General features: G+C 34.4%; 2 protein-coding genes across 4 annotated transcripts in view; one reads left to right on the forward strand and one right to left on the reverse strand.

The window, feature by feature from the left end:
* The window catches only part of LOC125613724, a 1,073-nt gene extending 695 nt beyond the window's left edge, over positions 1-378 (reverse strand). The window contains exon 1 of the mRNA XM_048794947.1: positions 17-378. Within this exon, the coding sequence (XP_048650904.1) occupies positions 17-349 (333 nt within the window). The 5' untranslated portion in view covers positions 350-378. The remainder of the gene's footprint in view (positions 1-16) is intronic.
* The window catches only part of Azi2 (5-azacytidine induced 2), a 26,859-nt gene that overhangs the window by 577 nt on the left and 12,244 nt on the right, over positions 1-14,038 (forward strand). Inside the window, exons 1-5 of one of the 3 annotated variants that reach the window (XM_015489553.2) lie at positions 41-408; positions 8,433-8,653; positions 10,214-10,339; positions 10,775-10,874; positions 11,917-12,065. In XM_015489553.2, the coding sequence (XP_015345039.1) occupies positions 8,438-8,653; positions 10,214-10,339; positions 10,775-10,874; positions 11,917-12,065 (591 nt within the window). In that variant the 5' untranslated portion in view covers positions 41-408; positions 8,433-8,437. Of the gene's footprint in view, positions 1-40; positions 409-474; positions 873-8,432; positions 8,654-10,213; positions 10,340-10,774; positions 10,875-11,916; positions 12,066-14,038 lie in introns of those variants that run through there. The other 2 variants (XM_015489554.2, XM_048794946.1) reach the window with 2 other exon arrangements.

Consider the following 14,038-nt stretch of genomic DNA (forward strand, 5'->3'; position numbering starts at 1 on the left):
GCGCGCGACGCGTCCGACGCCGCACGCCAGCGCCGACGGCCGGGCTGCTCGCGCGCGCGCGCGCGCGCGCGCGCGCGTTGCTGGGTAACGGGCCTGCTCCCGCGGCCGCCGGGCCCCTCCTGCCTCGGCGGGCCCCTCCTGCCTTGGCTCGCCCCTCCTTCCAGAACCCCCAGGGCCCCAGCCCAAAGGCAGGGCTGCGTCGCGAGCTCCGCTGAGGCAGAAGAAATGGGAATTCCTTTGCGGCGCACCTGGAGCCGCCACCTTCTCTGGGGAAGCAGCAGTGTCTTCGAGGAAACCGGAAGCCCTTGGTGACCCCTGGCGACCCGGTTTGTTTTCGGGCGGTTTCCATACACTGGGGAATCGAAACTCGGCGGCCCCAGGGGCGGCCCCACGTAGCCAGGGTTCAGGGTGAGTGAATCGTTTGGGCTGGGTGGGAGCTAGCGTGCCGGCAGTGCTGGGACCAACCTCCGTGCTGTAGTGGGTCTAAGCCACACGTCATTTTTCCCTCACCCTCTCCCACGCCCCCTTCCCTGGAGAGCTGCCCACCCCAGGCTTCCCTGGCCCGTGACATCCCCGCGCCTTAGCTGTTCCAGGCCCCTTCTTGTCCTTCACTTTACTTTTCACCTATTGCTCATTTGCTTCTATGCTCTGATTGACTGGGGCTTTTTCCAGTTTTATTTCATTCACCGAGATGGCATTTATATCGGAAAGGAAAGAGGGACGTGTAACTAGGGCGGTACTACCTGGGCGTCTGAGCAATGAACATCAGCCCTTTGCACCTTGTCGAGGGCTGGCAAGCTGTAGGTATTCGCCATTTCTCCGGTGTCTAACCTGTCGATTCCAGTAACGTTTTGGATTATTTCGGTTGCAAGGTAGGCTAACACCCAATCTCCCACACACAAGAAGCTCGAATAATTGAAAGTGAAATAAAATAACCACGAAAATTGTAATACAGGTAGATCAAAACAAATGGCCTCCGCCGACGTATTGGAAATACCGTAAGGTGATTGAAGACATTGATGTACCGGGGTTGAAATTGACCTTGCTCCTTAAACATAGAAGACACTTTCTTTTTTATTATTGGAATTTTAAAATGGATTGAACAATATCTTAGGGCATAACTTAAATTCCACTTCTTTTTAAACACTCTAATTTTAATTTGCCCAATCTGATAATCAATATTTTTTTCTGTAAATTGGGAGTGGTAGATTATTCACAGGATGATTATGAAATTTTAATGCATTATTGTTTGTAAATGTAAATTGTATGCGATATAAAGTTTTAATATTAAAGAGACAACGTAGTGTAATGGAAAATGGTAGTGAATTAGATCAGAACTCCAGAATCTAAGCACTGAATTTTCCATTGATTCATTTGACACTTGGAAAGAGGTCTTCCTTTTCCTTTTCCCTATCTTTAAAATGAGGGTAATGCTTACTTTCTAGGACAGCAAAACATAGTTTATAAGAGTTATGTTGGCCTTGGAGTCAGCTATCCCTCTTAATGTCTCATTTACTCTTTCTGTGAAATGGGGATATTATAGCCAACCTCAGAGGTTTTATGTAAGTTTGATGAATTCTTATGAAGAATAAATGAGATAGTTGCCCTAAAAGGTGAAGCATACTACTTGGTGTACCATAACTATCTGATTAATATTAGTTAACAAGCGCACACCTGTAATCCCTGCGGCTCAGAGGCTGAGGCAGGAGGATCTGCGCGTTTAGAGCAAGCCTCACCAATTTAGCACCATCCTGAGCAATTCTGCAAGACCCTGTCTCTAAAGAAAATCTAATAAGTATATAATAATTTCTTATTTAATACTCCCTGTTCTTCTAGGTGCCCATTGTTCTATTAAATTGTTCATGTTTTTCCCCCTTTAAAAAAAGAAAAGAAAATATAAAAAAGGGCTGGGGATATGTGGCTCAGTGGTTAAGCCCCTCTGGGTTCAATCCCCTGTACAAAACAAACAAACAAAAAGTTAACAATATAGAACATTATTATAATTATTAAGTAAAATAATGTGATACCTTTTTTATAATCCATGATGTAGTGGAATCAATGTAACTTTTATGGTGCTAATATTCTTATTATTGTTAGGAAATATTTATTAGTAACACCAGTGTCATTTATTAATGCATTATAAATTACTTAAAGGAATGAAAAGAAGTAGACTGCTGTTTACATTATGCTATCCCTGAAACAGTCTTAGGATTCCCTAGCCACACAAACTAAATTTCTGAATTAGGGCAGTTAGTGAGTCAGTGAGGACCATAAAAATGAAACTGGAGTTTTCATATTGTGTATCTGATGCTGATTTTATTTTTTGGACACTTATTGAATAGTAGATTAAATTTGATTACTAAGGTACCTAGATTAAGAGATCAGATTGTATCTTGAAAAAAGGCACTTAATGATCCCTTTTTTATAAACTGGGAAGCCATCCCTGCCCCTAATTGTTTCATTACTAATGGACAAAGAGCAGTAAGTGTTGGTCTCTCTGCGTCCTTAAGACTTAATCCTTGTGCCATAGTATCTTAACTAATTGTATGAAATGGGCTCAAGAATATCCTAACGTCTCAAGAGATAGAAAGGTGATGGAAATTCTAAACAAAATTCACTACAGGGAACAATACAGAATAGAGGAAAAAGCCTACTGTGTAATTTTGATTCAAACCCCAGTTACTTACTGCTGATGTGATTATGGGCACATTTACCTCACATCTGAGCCTCAGTTTCCTCACTGAGATAATAATACCTTTCTGACCAAGTTTAGTGTAGACTTGAGGTAATGTGTATATTTGACCTGTTACTCAGTTTCTGGCACAAATGTGAAATTCCTTCTATCTGTTCAGGTTGCTATTCTGTATTTGGATTAAAATTTTGCCTTCATAGTTTAGTAAAGTCACATCTTAGTGAGATTGTCCAACTGTCATTTATAGATGGGAAAATTTAGATCCAGAGAGGTAAAGTGAACTAATCTATAGTCCAGGTGGCAGATCTTAGAATAGAACCTGGCTTTCTGAGTCCTAGACCAGTGTTCTTTCTACCAGAGTTCTGACTTATCCAGAATCTTATTAGGAAAATCAGAATTAATTTTTTGTTCTATTCAGAATGTTGCATCAAGGGCATAAATTTAGGAGACAGTTTATGTGAATTCACATCCCAGCTTTGCCACTGATCTGTTGAGTAACTACAGATAAAACTTTATAAAATAGGATAATAGTGCCTACCTAAGAAGTAGGAAAATGCCTATAAAAGCATTAGTACTTGACATATAGCAAGTGATCAGTAAAATAGTAAACATAACAATATTGAAAAATGGCAGGATAATCTTATTTATTTTCAGAAAAAAGACCAGTGTAGTGTCAGAAGATATTTCTATGTTTTGTAGTCTACCAAACCCCAGTGTATGTAACTTGAAGAAGAGAGACTCCTCTCCGTGTCAATTATAGTGAACACTGAAGTTTAACATCTTTTAAAACAATACTAATTAATAATGTTTGAACCTTTTCCCCAGGTGTCTTTCCATTTTCCTCAGATAGTATGCTTTTCTGCCCACCTTCTCTGATAAATAGCGCCCTCTTTTCTCCATTATCATTCCTAAAATTTTATTATTCTCATCAATAATTGTCATCTTTCACCTCAATCCTTAAATCTTCATGAAAGATTTAGGTGGTGTTTACCAGTTGGTACCATAGATCTACCCTTGCCTACAGATGTTCAAAAATAATAGTTATAATTGGAATTCTATGAATCATATAGTGAATCTAGATGAGTAGTTTTTACATTACTATGGAACTTAAAATTGCCTGGGGTGATTATTGAAGTACAGTTTGATATTTCTACTCATATATTCTAATTTACATAGATCTTTATTGGAGCCAAGTAATCAATATTGTTGCACAGAACTCCAAGTAATTCTAAGGCAGTAGTCCCTTCCGTACCTCACTTTCTCTAATCCTGCCCTACGTCATGTCCAGCTTCTTGGAATGTTCTTGAAAAAGCCAAATTTCTTTGTGGGATGTCTCTGGAATAATTTATTATTGATTTTCATGATTGAGAGAAATCTACTTGTATTGGGGCAATGTTTTGACATTTGTTAAGTTTTAAAAGTTAATTTACTAATTCCTGCTGGACTACTGAAAATATTGTCTTTTTTGATAGTGTGTTCTCGCTCTCTTTTTTTGGTGGGAGGACGGGGATGGTGCTGGCTGTCTAAACACTGGGCATTCTACCCCTAGCCCAGTAATTCTAATTTTCACTGGCAATATTCTACTCCTGGCATTTATTTTTAAAATATGAGTAATTGAAACAAACGTTTGCTATTTTAAGAAAACTTAAGTTATGATAAATAAAATCAGATTTAGCTAAATTTTTCAAAATGTTAAACCTAGCTTGATCTAGTTAAGTGTAGTGATAAGAAATTAGGTTTTTACCACTTATCCAAAAAGTCAAATTTATGGGCCTGCTTATTTGTGTATCTATTAAGAAACATTGTAACACAGCAAAAATATATAAAACTGAGCCTTTGCATTGAGGCAAACTACTGTGGTTCCCCTTACCTTTCTGTAGAAATAAGGTTAAGGAAGGATGAAGGAGGCTTGTATAAATAATAAAACTGAAGGCTACAAATATTCTACTTTTACTTTGCCCTTAGATTTCATTGTAATAATAAATATAATGGGATATTTGCTTCATATTAATTGGTTTCTTTTTAAGATCTTATTTTCCTGGACACTATGGCTGTTAATCTCCAGAGGTCCAGTTTGTTCAGAATAATAGAGTACATATTTACATTCTGATGCATTTGTTTTTATATTTATTTTGGAATAGAAATTAAAATTCTGATTCTCATTTTACAGTGAATTTAAATACCAGCTGCTTAAAACAATAAAACTTGATGTATGTAGTGCTAGTGGATTTTCTCTTGTTCATGTGACTAGTTCTCATATAATTTTTAGTATAGATAAACAATTTTTATACTACTTTCCAAATCATATTTATAGACTCAATATATAGAATGATATTAAACTTGAAAAATCCTTTATATGCAAATAGTTTTATTTAGACCACACAGTGTGCAATTTTTTGATAATTTATTAATTAAAAAGATAACAGAATGAACAAGTCTGACTACTCATTTTACCTAAAAGTGACAAGCTATCATTGTATAAAATGTGGTATTGTTGTCTCAGTACACCACCCCCTACCTTCCATCTAAAGTGCTTATGAATTTTCTAGCGAGTTCCTTGTTTTATAGTTCTCGATGAGGGTTTGCAATAGATTCATTGGTGAGGAGAAAATATTGGTAGCTCACATTCTGAAATCCAAGTACTTCTGCTGCATACTAATTGTCTTATTCTGGCTAACCTTCATAACCTTTCTTGTTCCCAGTTTTCTCATCTGTAGTCCTAATTAGGATGGTCCTGAAAATTAAATGGGGCAAATATTTGTAAACAGCCAATACTAAGTAGTTCATTTAGTGAGTTGTATGAATCAGCTTTGTATTACTAAGTGAAGTGCCTGAGAATGTGCTACTTATTAAGAAAAGGTTTATTTTGCTCAGTTTGGGAGGTTCAAGTGCACTTCCAGGCTTTGGGCATCTGGCAAGGATGGCACATCTTGGCAAGGACACATATAAGCACAAACTACCCATATCACAAGGCAAGAAGTGGGAGCAGAGAAGACTGGATCAGAGTCTTGAAGTCACCTCTGAAGGCATGCCCCCAATAACTTACAGATCTCCCATAGGGTCTTATCTCTTAAAGGTCCACAGTACTTAACTACCAGTACCACCAGCCTTGGGGAGTGGACCTTTGAGGGATACTCATCCAAACCAAAGCAGTCATGAATGTTTTTAATGAATATGTGTAAATATTTTTATACTTTAACCATGTCCACTTCTATCTTTTTAAAAATTCTGCAGAATAAAGACCAAAATATATGTCTGTCTACCATAAAGGATCATCTCCATTTATCTTCATCGCATATTTCTAATCTCATCTATCATTATGCTTTTCAACCTCCCCCACACTTTTCCAAATTTTTGAACTTGTTCCTCCTGCTAGAAGAAAGCAGAATGTAAAGGTTTAAGAACAATAAGTACAATAAAGATAACTACACAGTCATTTGATCTGTTATGGTATCTTCTTTGAAAGTCACTCCTCCCCATCTACAGTTCCTGCATCATTCTGAATTGTTTCAAATATATTACCTACCTTTAGGTATAATAATTATTTTTCTGGACAGCTGTCTCCCACACTGAGTTTTCATTTTTTTTTTTCTTTCATCATGGTCATTTCATGATAAAAATGAATACAGATTACACAAGTGAACAAGTTAAGTAACTTGAAATAGTTGAATTTAGGGGAAGTAAACCAGTTTAGAGGAGGAAATCTTAAAACTATTACTAGCAAAGAGTGTAGCTTGCAGTAGTTATTCATAATAAGAATCTTGACACTTTTGGGATACTGCTAATAGCATAGTCCATACTTGTTTTTGAACTTTATTGATTACCTGGGAAAAAATTCTAACTTAATAGAAATTGCTTATATGTTTAGAAAATTTTAAATTGGAATTGGTGTGGATTGACTGGATGGTAGGTTTTACCTATTCAAAACACATAGTGTACACATTTATTTTTGCCTACATTTTCTGTGATCCTAGAAAGACACAAATTGTTTAGATACTCCAAAATTTGATTTCAGTTGAGAGCAACCAGAAAGTTTCAGTTATAAAATTAGAAAAGCAGAAATATAATGGTAGTAGACCAGACTCAGAAAAACACAAAGCCTTTTGTTAATTATTCACATTGTCTGAGATAAAGCAAAACAAACTATAGGCATTAGTTGACATGGGGAAGGGAGTTCCAGAGGAAAGCAGGCATAGTGAAAGATGAATTTTGTGGTTGACTTTGTTTATATCTAAACTCTCTACTATTTTACTTTGGAAAAATTACTTAATACCCTTCTACTTTAATTTTTTGATCTATAATGATCTTAAAGTCTAATATTAGAAATCAAATTTTATTCCAAGCGAGGAATAGTAAAAAAAAAAAACTTTTTTTTTTTAGCAATCATTAGTTACTAATCTATGTGAAATTCCATTGGTATTCTTATTTAGAATGCTGTTTTATTTTAAAGTAAAAAATATTTGGAAGAATTCTTTTAGATTTTCTAACATGACCTACAATCCTTTTTACTCTGTTTTTCCCAAGAGGTCTTAAAAGGTTTCAGCTACAAGTTCTTCCGTAGCATTTTTCCAGGTACATAATAACTCTTGGATGGGAAGGTAATATCGAACTTAATAGCAAAAGCAGATACACAGAGCAAGTATATATATATTCAGTAAGTAAAGAAAGTAGCTGGCTGCTGCTTTTAGGTTTTGGAGTCAGAGTTTGATTTGAATCCTATTTTATCCACTCATGTAATGATCAGTATTGAGTACTTCATGCACGCTGATGAGTTGGGGACATAGTGATGAACAACATAGACATAATGTCTGCCCTCATAGAGCTAAAGTTTCACTAGCTTTAGGCAATAAGGCCTACCTATTTAGATGATCCCTACCTGACAGAATGTTTATATGATTAAATGAGATAATATTGAAAGAATGTAGTGTGTGGTACTAGGACATAGTAGACACTCAAATGTTAATTTGTCTTCTATTGTGAACATATGATAAACATTACTAGTGTGGAAAGAATATAGTAGAGAAGGTATTAAAATTTCTATAATATTATGTCATGAATTTGAAGAATTTTTGAAAATTGACAGTTTTATAAACTATAAAATCTTGCTACTGTAGATCTGAAAGTGTAAGTGTTAATGAGGAAAAAATATATGGGCATAAAGTGTTTAAAAATTCTGATTCTTTGGTGAAATTGGTATTTCGTAGATTTTTATAGAGCTTCCTGATAATAGATTATGGTTTTAAATGCTTTATGGCTATGCTTCTACCCCAACCCCTTGATAATCCATGTTTTCTTGGGACTGCATCCAGAATGCTCTACCACTGAGATACATTCCCAGCCCCACTGATTGTTTTTTTAATATAACTTTTTTAGTTGTAAATGGACACAATACCTTATTTTGTTTATTTGTTTTTATTTGGTGCTGAGAATTGAACCAGAGCCTCACACATGCAAGGCAAGCACTCTACTGCCAAGCCACAACCCTAACCCCAAATTTTTATTTTGAGACTTTACCCTGGCTAACCTTGAACTTGTGATCCTCCTGCCTCAACTCCTGAGTTACTGGGATTGCAGGTGTGTGCACCCCTACACATAAACTCTTATGCTTCACTGCCTCTAAAAGAAAATAGGATTTTTTAAACATTGACCCAGCATTCAGATTATTTTGAATATATTTTTTTTCTGCTCATTTGTTCCTTGAGATATTTGTATTTCATGTTTCTTTTTTTCTTTTAAATAGCTGTCATGGATGCACTAGTAGAAGATGATATCTGCATCCTGAATCATGAAAAAGCCCATAGAAGAGATACATTGACTCCTGTATCAATATATTCAGGAGATGAGTCTGTTGCTTCACATTTTGCCCTTGTCACTGCGTATGAAGACATCAAAAAACGACTTAAAGATTCAGAGAAAGAGAACTCTTTCTTAAAGAAAAGAATAAGGTTTTTGGAAGAAAAGGTAATTTCTTCTATCTTCATTATGATTTATTATGTGAAAAATAATTCAAAATGTATTTTAAATTTCAGATATTTTCTGTCTTATATTCCATGATTGTGCTAAATTTCTAAGGATATCTACAAATCTCAAACCCTGGCTTTAAGTGTATACTGTTTTTCATATAATATGTGCTTGCCAAATGTTTGTAGATTAGGTTTTAACAAATTGGAGGAGTTATATTCCTAGTATTTTTCTTTCTTTTTTTTTCAGATTGCCTTACCTTCATAGCTGTATGTATCTTACTCAGAAATTTGAAATCTGTGCAAAAATAAATAACATACCAAAGAAGAAAATTAAGTTTCAAAGGAGAAAGCTCTAGAACTTTGTTTTAATGTTTAGTAAGGTCTTCACCAGAACTGAAATCTTACCTCCACATTCTCATTTATTCTTTCACATTCATAATAGAAATAATTATTTTAACTGATAAATTAATGTCATTTACTTTTTCCTTTAGAAAGCTGACGCTTCCATATGTTATGAAGTAAGGTAGCTGATTTACTATGTCACCAGACTTACTATTATTTTCAGTGTTGGAAAATCTTCCTCAATCATCCATTTATTTTTAAGTTTTAAAGTTTTGACTTCTTAGTTGTGTTTCTTCATCTCAGATTTGTATTGTCTTGTAAATAGCAGCTTCCATAAAGGGTAAAGAAAATGAGTTCTCAAAAGCCAAAGGAATGAATTATCCTATATTTTAAAAACTTGAGGATGAAGCATGGTAGAGTTCACTACATGTAGGGGAAAGTAAAGTGAGGGGAGTCAGTTATAAAAATAATGATAATTTCATTATATTCACATGAATTTTACAGTAATTAAGTAAATTAGTAATACAGTGGGATAAACTGAGAAAAGGAAACTTTTTGGAGCTCATAGCTGTATTCATTTTAAAATTAAGTATAAAAATGGGATTTTATGTATAGTTACCTTTGGAAATTATTCTGTACTTTGTGACCAGTAAGCATATTAATTCCAATTCTGGAATAATAAGGGATTTAATGAACTAACACATTTATTTATTAAAATGTCAAGTATGACTTAATTCACTATTTTTTTCTGATAGTGGAAATTAGATGCTATAGACTAAGTACTTCAAAAGAATAATATACTCCGTTATAGTATGATGGTTTAATCAGATACTATAAAGGATAAAATGCTAGTTATGTAAAAGCATAGAAGGCTTTTTAAAAGTATTCTATATTGTTTTGCTTTCTTTTTTTAACATATTTTATTTTTTAATTGTACACAATACCTTTATTTTGTTTATTTATTTTTATGTGGTGCTGAGGATCGAACCCAGGGCCTCGCACTTGCTAGGTGAGCACTCTACCACTGAGCCACAACCCCAGCCCTGTTTTGCTTTTTTAATCAGTAAAGATTAATTATATGGAAGAACAATATTCACTTATAGGCTAGGCTCTATCCCTGCACTGAAGTAGTATGATGCCATCAGAAGACTGACTTTTTTTTTTTTTTCTGTAAAATATCCTCTTATAACTTCCTTTTCTGATTTTATACCATTAGCTTGTAGGAGCTCGATTAGATGAAGAAACAAGTTCTGTGGGACGAGAACAAGTAAATAAGGCCTACCATGCATATAGAGAAGTTTGCATTGATAGAGATAATTTGAAGAGCAAATTGGACAAGATGGTAAGTTGTTTTGAAATAATTTATCTGTATGTTGAAAATGAGTTTTCTCCTTCGTAAGGTTTAAAATTTAAAAATGAGCTTATATATTTACATTTATTAATTAAAAATATACATGCTTAAGGCAAAGTGGAAATGATTAATAATTATATTTGTAACTTACAAACAAAAATAAGTACTTAATACATAATGATATGTAGGACTTAAATACATATAATGCCACTAACTTATTTTTAAAAATCATGACATGGAAGGGAGTCATTATATTTAAAATGTCATATGTTAGATACAGCAAATTAGTAAGAAACTGAGTTCATTTTCCCATCTTGCCTTTAAAGGCCTAGAATGAGTTTTTTCAACATCTACCTGAAAATTAGCATATACTACCAACCTATAGATTTTATTGAATGTAATTTGGCATTTTCCCTACTTAACTAGAATAAAGACAACTCTGAATCTTTGAAAGTATTGAATGAGCAGCTACAATCTAAAGAAGTAGAACTCCTCCAGCTAAGAACAGAGGTGGAAACTCAGCAGGGTATGCCAATTACTTATTATTATAAATATTCTAACAGAATCATTTTTCTATATGTGTGTTAATACTATTATTTTTAGGCTTATGTTTTTCTGTTTTGCTTTCACCCGATATTGACTCCTTTTAACTTCAGTTAGAAATTATACCTTTTTAGAGAAAATTTGTTAATTTTTATCTAGTATTAGTTTGTGATGGAGTAGGAAAGGAGTTTAAAACTCCATCCTAATCATAACTTCCAGGTCCAGTCTTATCCATCTTACAGAACATTTTGCCTAGACATGTAGTCACGGAAGAGTTTCAGTTTTTTCTTTTTTTTTTTTTTTTTTTCTGAAGGTTTTTAAAAGCCACAAATGAGATGTTGGGGTGGGAAGTTAGATCTGGGGTTGCGGATTATAGTCTGTTCCTATGAACATTCTCATGAGATAATCTAAAGAATAAGAATAGGCTTCTGAGAGATCTTTGAATAGAAAATGTATTTTCTATTAAGATCTCTTATGGTAATTGGTTGGGCGTTTTTGTAGATGGAAAGACTAAAAGTACTAAGTCAAAGATAAAGCAGTGTACAGCTTTAAGTTTCTATAGTATAATGTTTATGAACAAAATTGTTTTGACACTATGTCCTGGATTTGTTGGTCAAACTTTATTCTTTCTGAAAGGACTAGATGAAGTGATTAGCTGAACCTTAGTTTATTATTTTTGTCACTGTCTTAACATTGGCTTATGCAAAACAGATTACTCATATGCTACATTTTAGCATTTGTTTATGGGTATGGTATCTTAAAGTTCTATACCGACAAATTTATACTTTGACTTAAATAACAGAATCAGAGATGGAGTGGTTAATACATTCTAAAACAAGAACATTAGATGTCTTACTCTTTAGCATAGATATTTGGAAGTAATTGCTATTTCTTTTAAAATAAAACTATGGTTGTACATGTTTTGTATTTTTGTTATCTATATTTAATCAGCATACATTTTTAGAATTGAAGTCAATGTAAAAGGCAAAAGATAACAGTTTTTATATTATTCATCCTTTTTGTAGTGATGAGGAATTTAAATCCACCTTCATCAAACTGGGAGGTGGAAAAGTTGAGCTGTGACCTGAAGATCCATGGTTTGGAACAAGAGTTGGAACTGATGAGGAAAGAATGTAATGATCTTAAAATTGAGCTACAAAAAGCCAAACAAATGGTACTACAAAATTATTAATTGGGAAATTAAGTATTCTTTGTGCATTCTATGTAGGATTTATCACAAAGTATTAAACTATAGATTTACTATTAATTGTAATTACTAATATTCATTCCCTGAAAAGTTCATGTTATCTTCTCCTTTAATCATTTCTGCTAATATTGGATACATTGTGTACTTTTTAGCCTGACCTTAAAATTTTGTAATTCAGTTTTTGAAGACTTATTTTTAAAAGGCTTGTAAAGTTATTTATTGTAACTATTCTTTCAAACTCCTTTTCCTTCAGTTTTCTTGTTTTTTTTCCTATAAAGTTTAAAGAAAACTAACATTTTAAGTTTCCCATTTTATTTAACTTAATAATTTGATTTAAACATTGCAAAGACAATTTGATTTTTAGAATTCTTTCAAAACCTACCACCAACAAAGAAAACTGTAGTCTGCTTCTTTCTAGAAGAATAATACTTTTAAGGGCAACATTTAACTATTAGCAGATAGTTGAGAATTCAAGTACTGGAAAAGAATCAAACCTGCCAAGCTGCTGTAGTGTGGTTAGCCTAACATCATCCACTAAAACATAAGATGATTCTCAGGTCCTTCCCAGGAGTGTGTTTACTATTAATATACATTAAACTCTAATAAGTATGGCCATATGTTTTCAGGTGGAGATAACACTCAGAATGAAAGAAAGTGATAAAGAAATAGGGGAGCATGAGAGTACTATATCACATGCAAAATATGAAATAGTTATTGAAAGAAATTGAAAAGCTTAGTTAAAGCCTGAAACAAATAATAATTTCACATATTCATGTATTTCACACTAGATGTAATCAGTTAAATATTTCTTAACTCAACCATTTTGATCACCAGAGCATTCCAGTACTATTGAGGAAGTATGTCTGCTATTCCATGTTCTTCTGGGATCCTGCTATCTAAAAGAGGAACTATCTCCTGTACTTCTGACTGCCAACCAGGATTCTGCCCTTGAATCCCAAGTGTTCATAGATGGAGCTAATACTTCTCTCTTCTATAATGTAGTCTTTATCAGAGGCAGCCCACTAGATAAGAATGAGCCAGGATAAGAATAACACAGTATTCTGCCTTGGCTATAACCAGAAGAATTCCTCTGAACCACGCAATAAGAACTTCCTTTGGCGTCCCCAGCTCTGGTAAAGGGGAAACATTATAAAAATTACTGTCAACTCCTGTTAGAGCCAATAAAAAGCCAATGGTTTTTGTGTTTCCTACTTGACATTGGAAGTTGATTTTCCCGGCCACACACTATTGTTTCTTCAAAAGCTTCCAGCATCTTTTCCTTACAAGATTTACACTTTGAAGCTCTGAGTTCTAATTGTTAGTGTATATATTCTGCTTGATATTATTTGATGTGTTTTGGTCAGCTTTTTTGTTACTGTGACCAAAAAGACCTAACAACAACAATTAGAGGAGGAAAAGTTTATCTTGGGCCTTATGGTTTGAGAGGTCTTAGTCCATAGGTGGCCAGGAGAGCTCAAGCTGAGGCAGAACATCATGGCAGAAGGGTGTGATGGAGGAAAGCAGGTCAGGACATGGCCACCAAGAAGCAGAGAGAGAGAGAGTTCTCACCAGGACAAAATGTAAACCCAGAGGCACAGCCCCAATGATCCACCTCCTTCAGCCACACCCTACCTGCTTTCAGTTACCATTAAATTAATTCCCTATCCAGGAATTAATTCACTGATAGCATTAAGGCTGTAATAACCCAATCATTTTACCTCTACATCTTCCTGCATTGTCTCACATTATTTGCTTTGGGGGGATACCACATCTAAATCACAATAACTATTATACATGGTGAATATTTTATTGTAGAGTAGGAAGCTGTGCTACAGAATCTTAGAAGTCTGGCTCATAATTGTGCTGCTTATTAACTGTAAAATTAGGAATTTCATTTAACTTATTAGGAAATTTATTTTCTCTAGATGTTAAGTACCTAT

The sequence above is a fragment of the Marmota marmota genome, unplaced genomic scaffold (genome assembly GCF_001458135.2).
Source record: "Marmota marmota marmota unplaced genomic scaffold, marMar, whole genome shotgun sequence".
Taxonomy (NCBI): domain Eukaryota; kingdom Metazoa; phylum Chordata; class Mammalia; order Rodentia; family Sciuridae; genus Marmota; species Marmota marmota.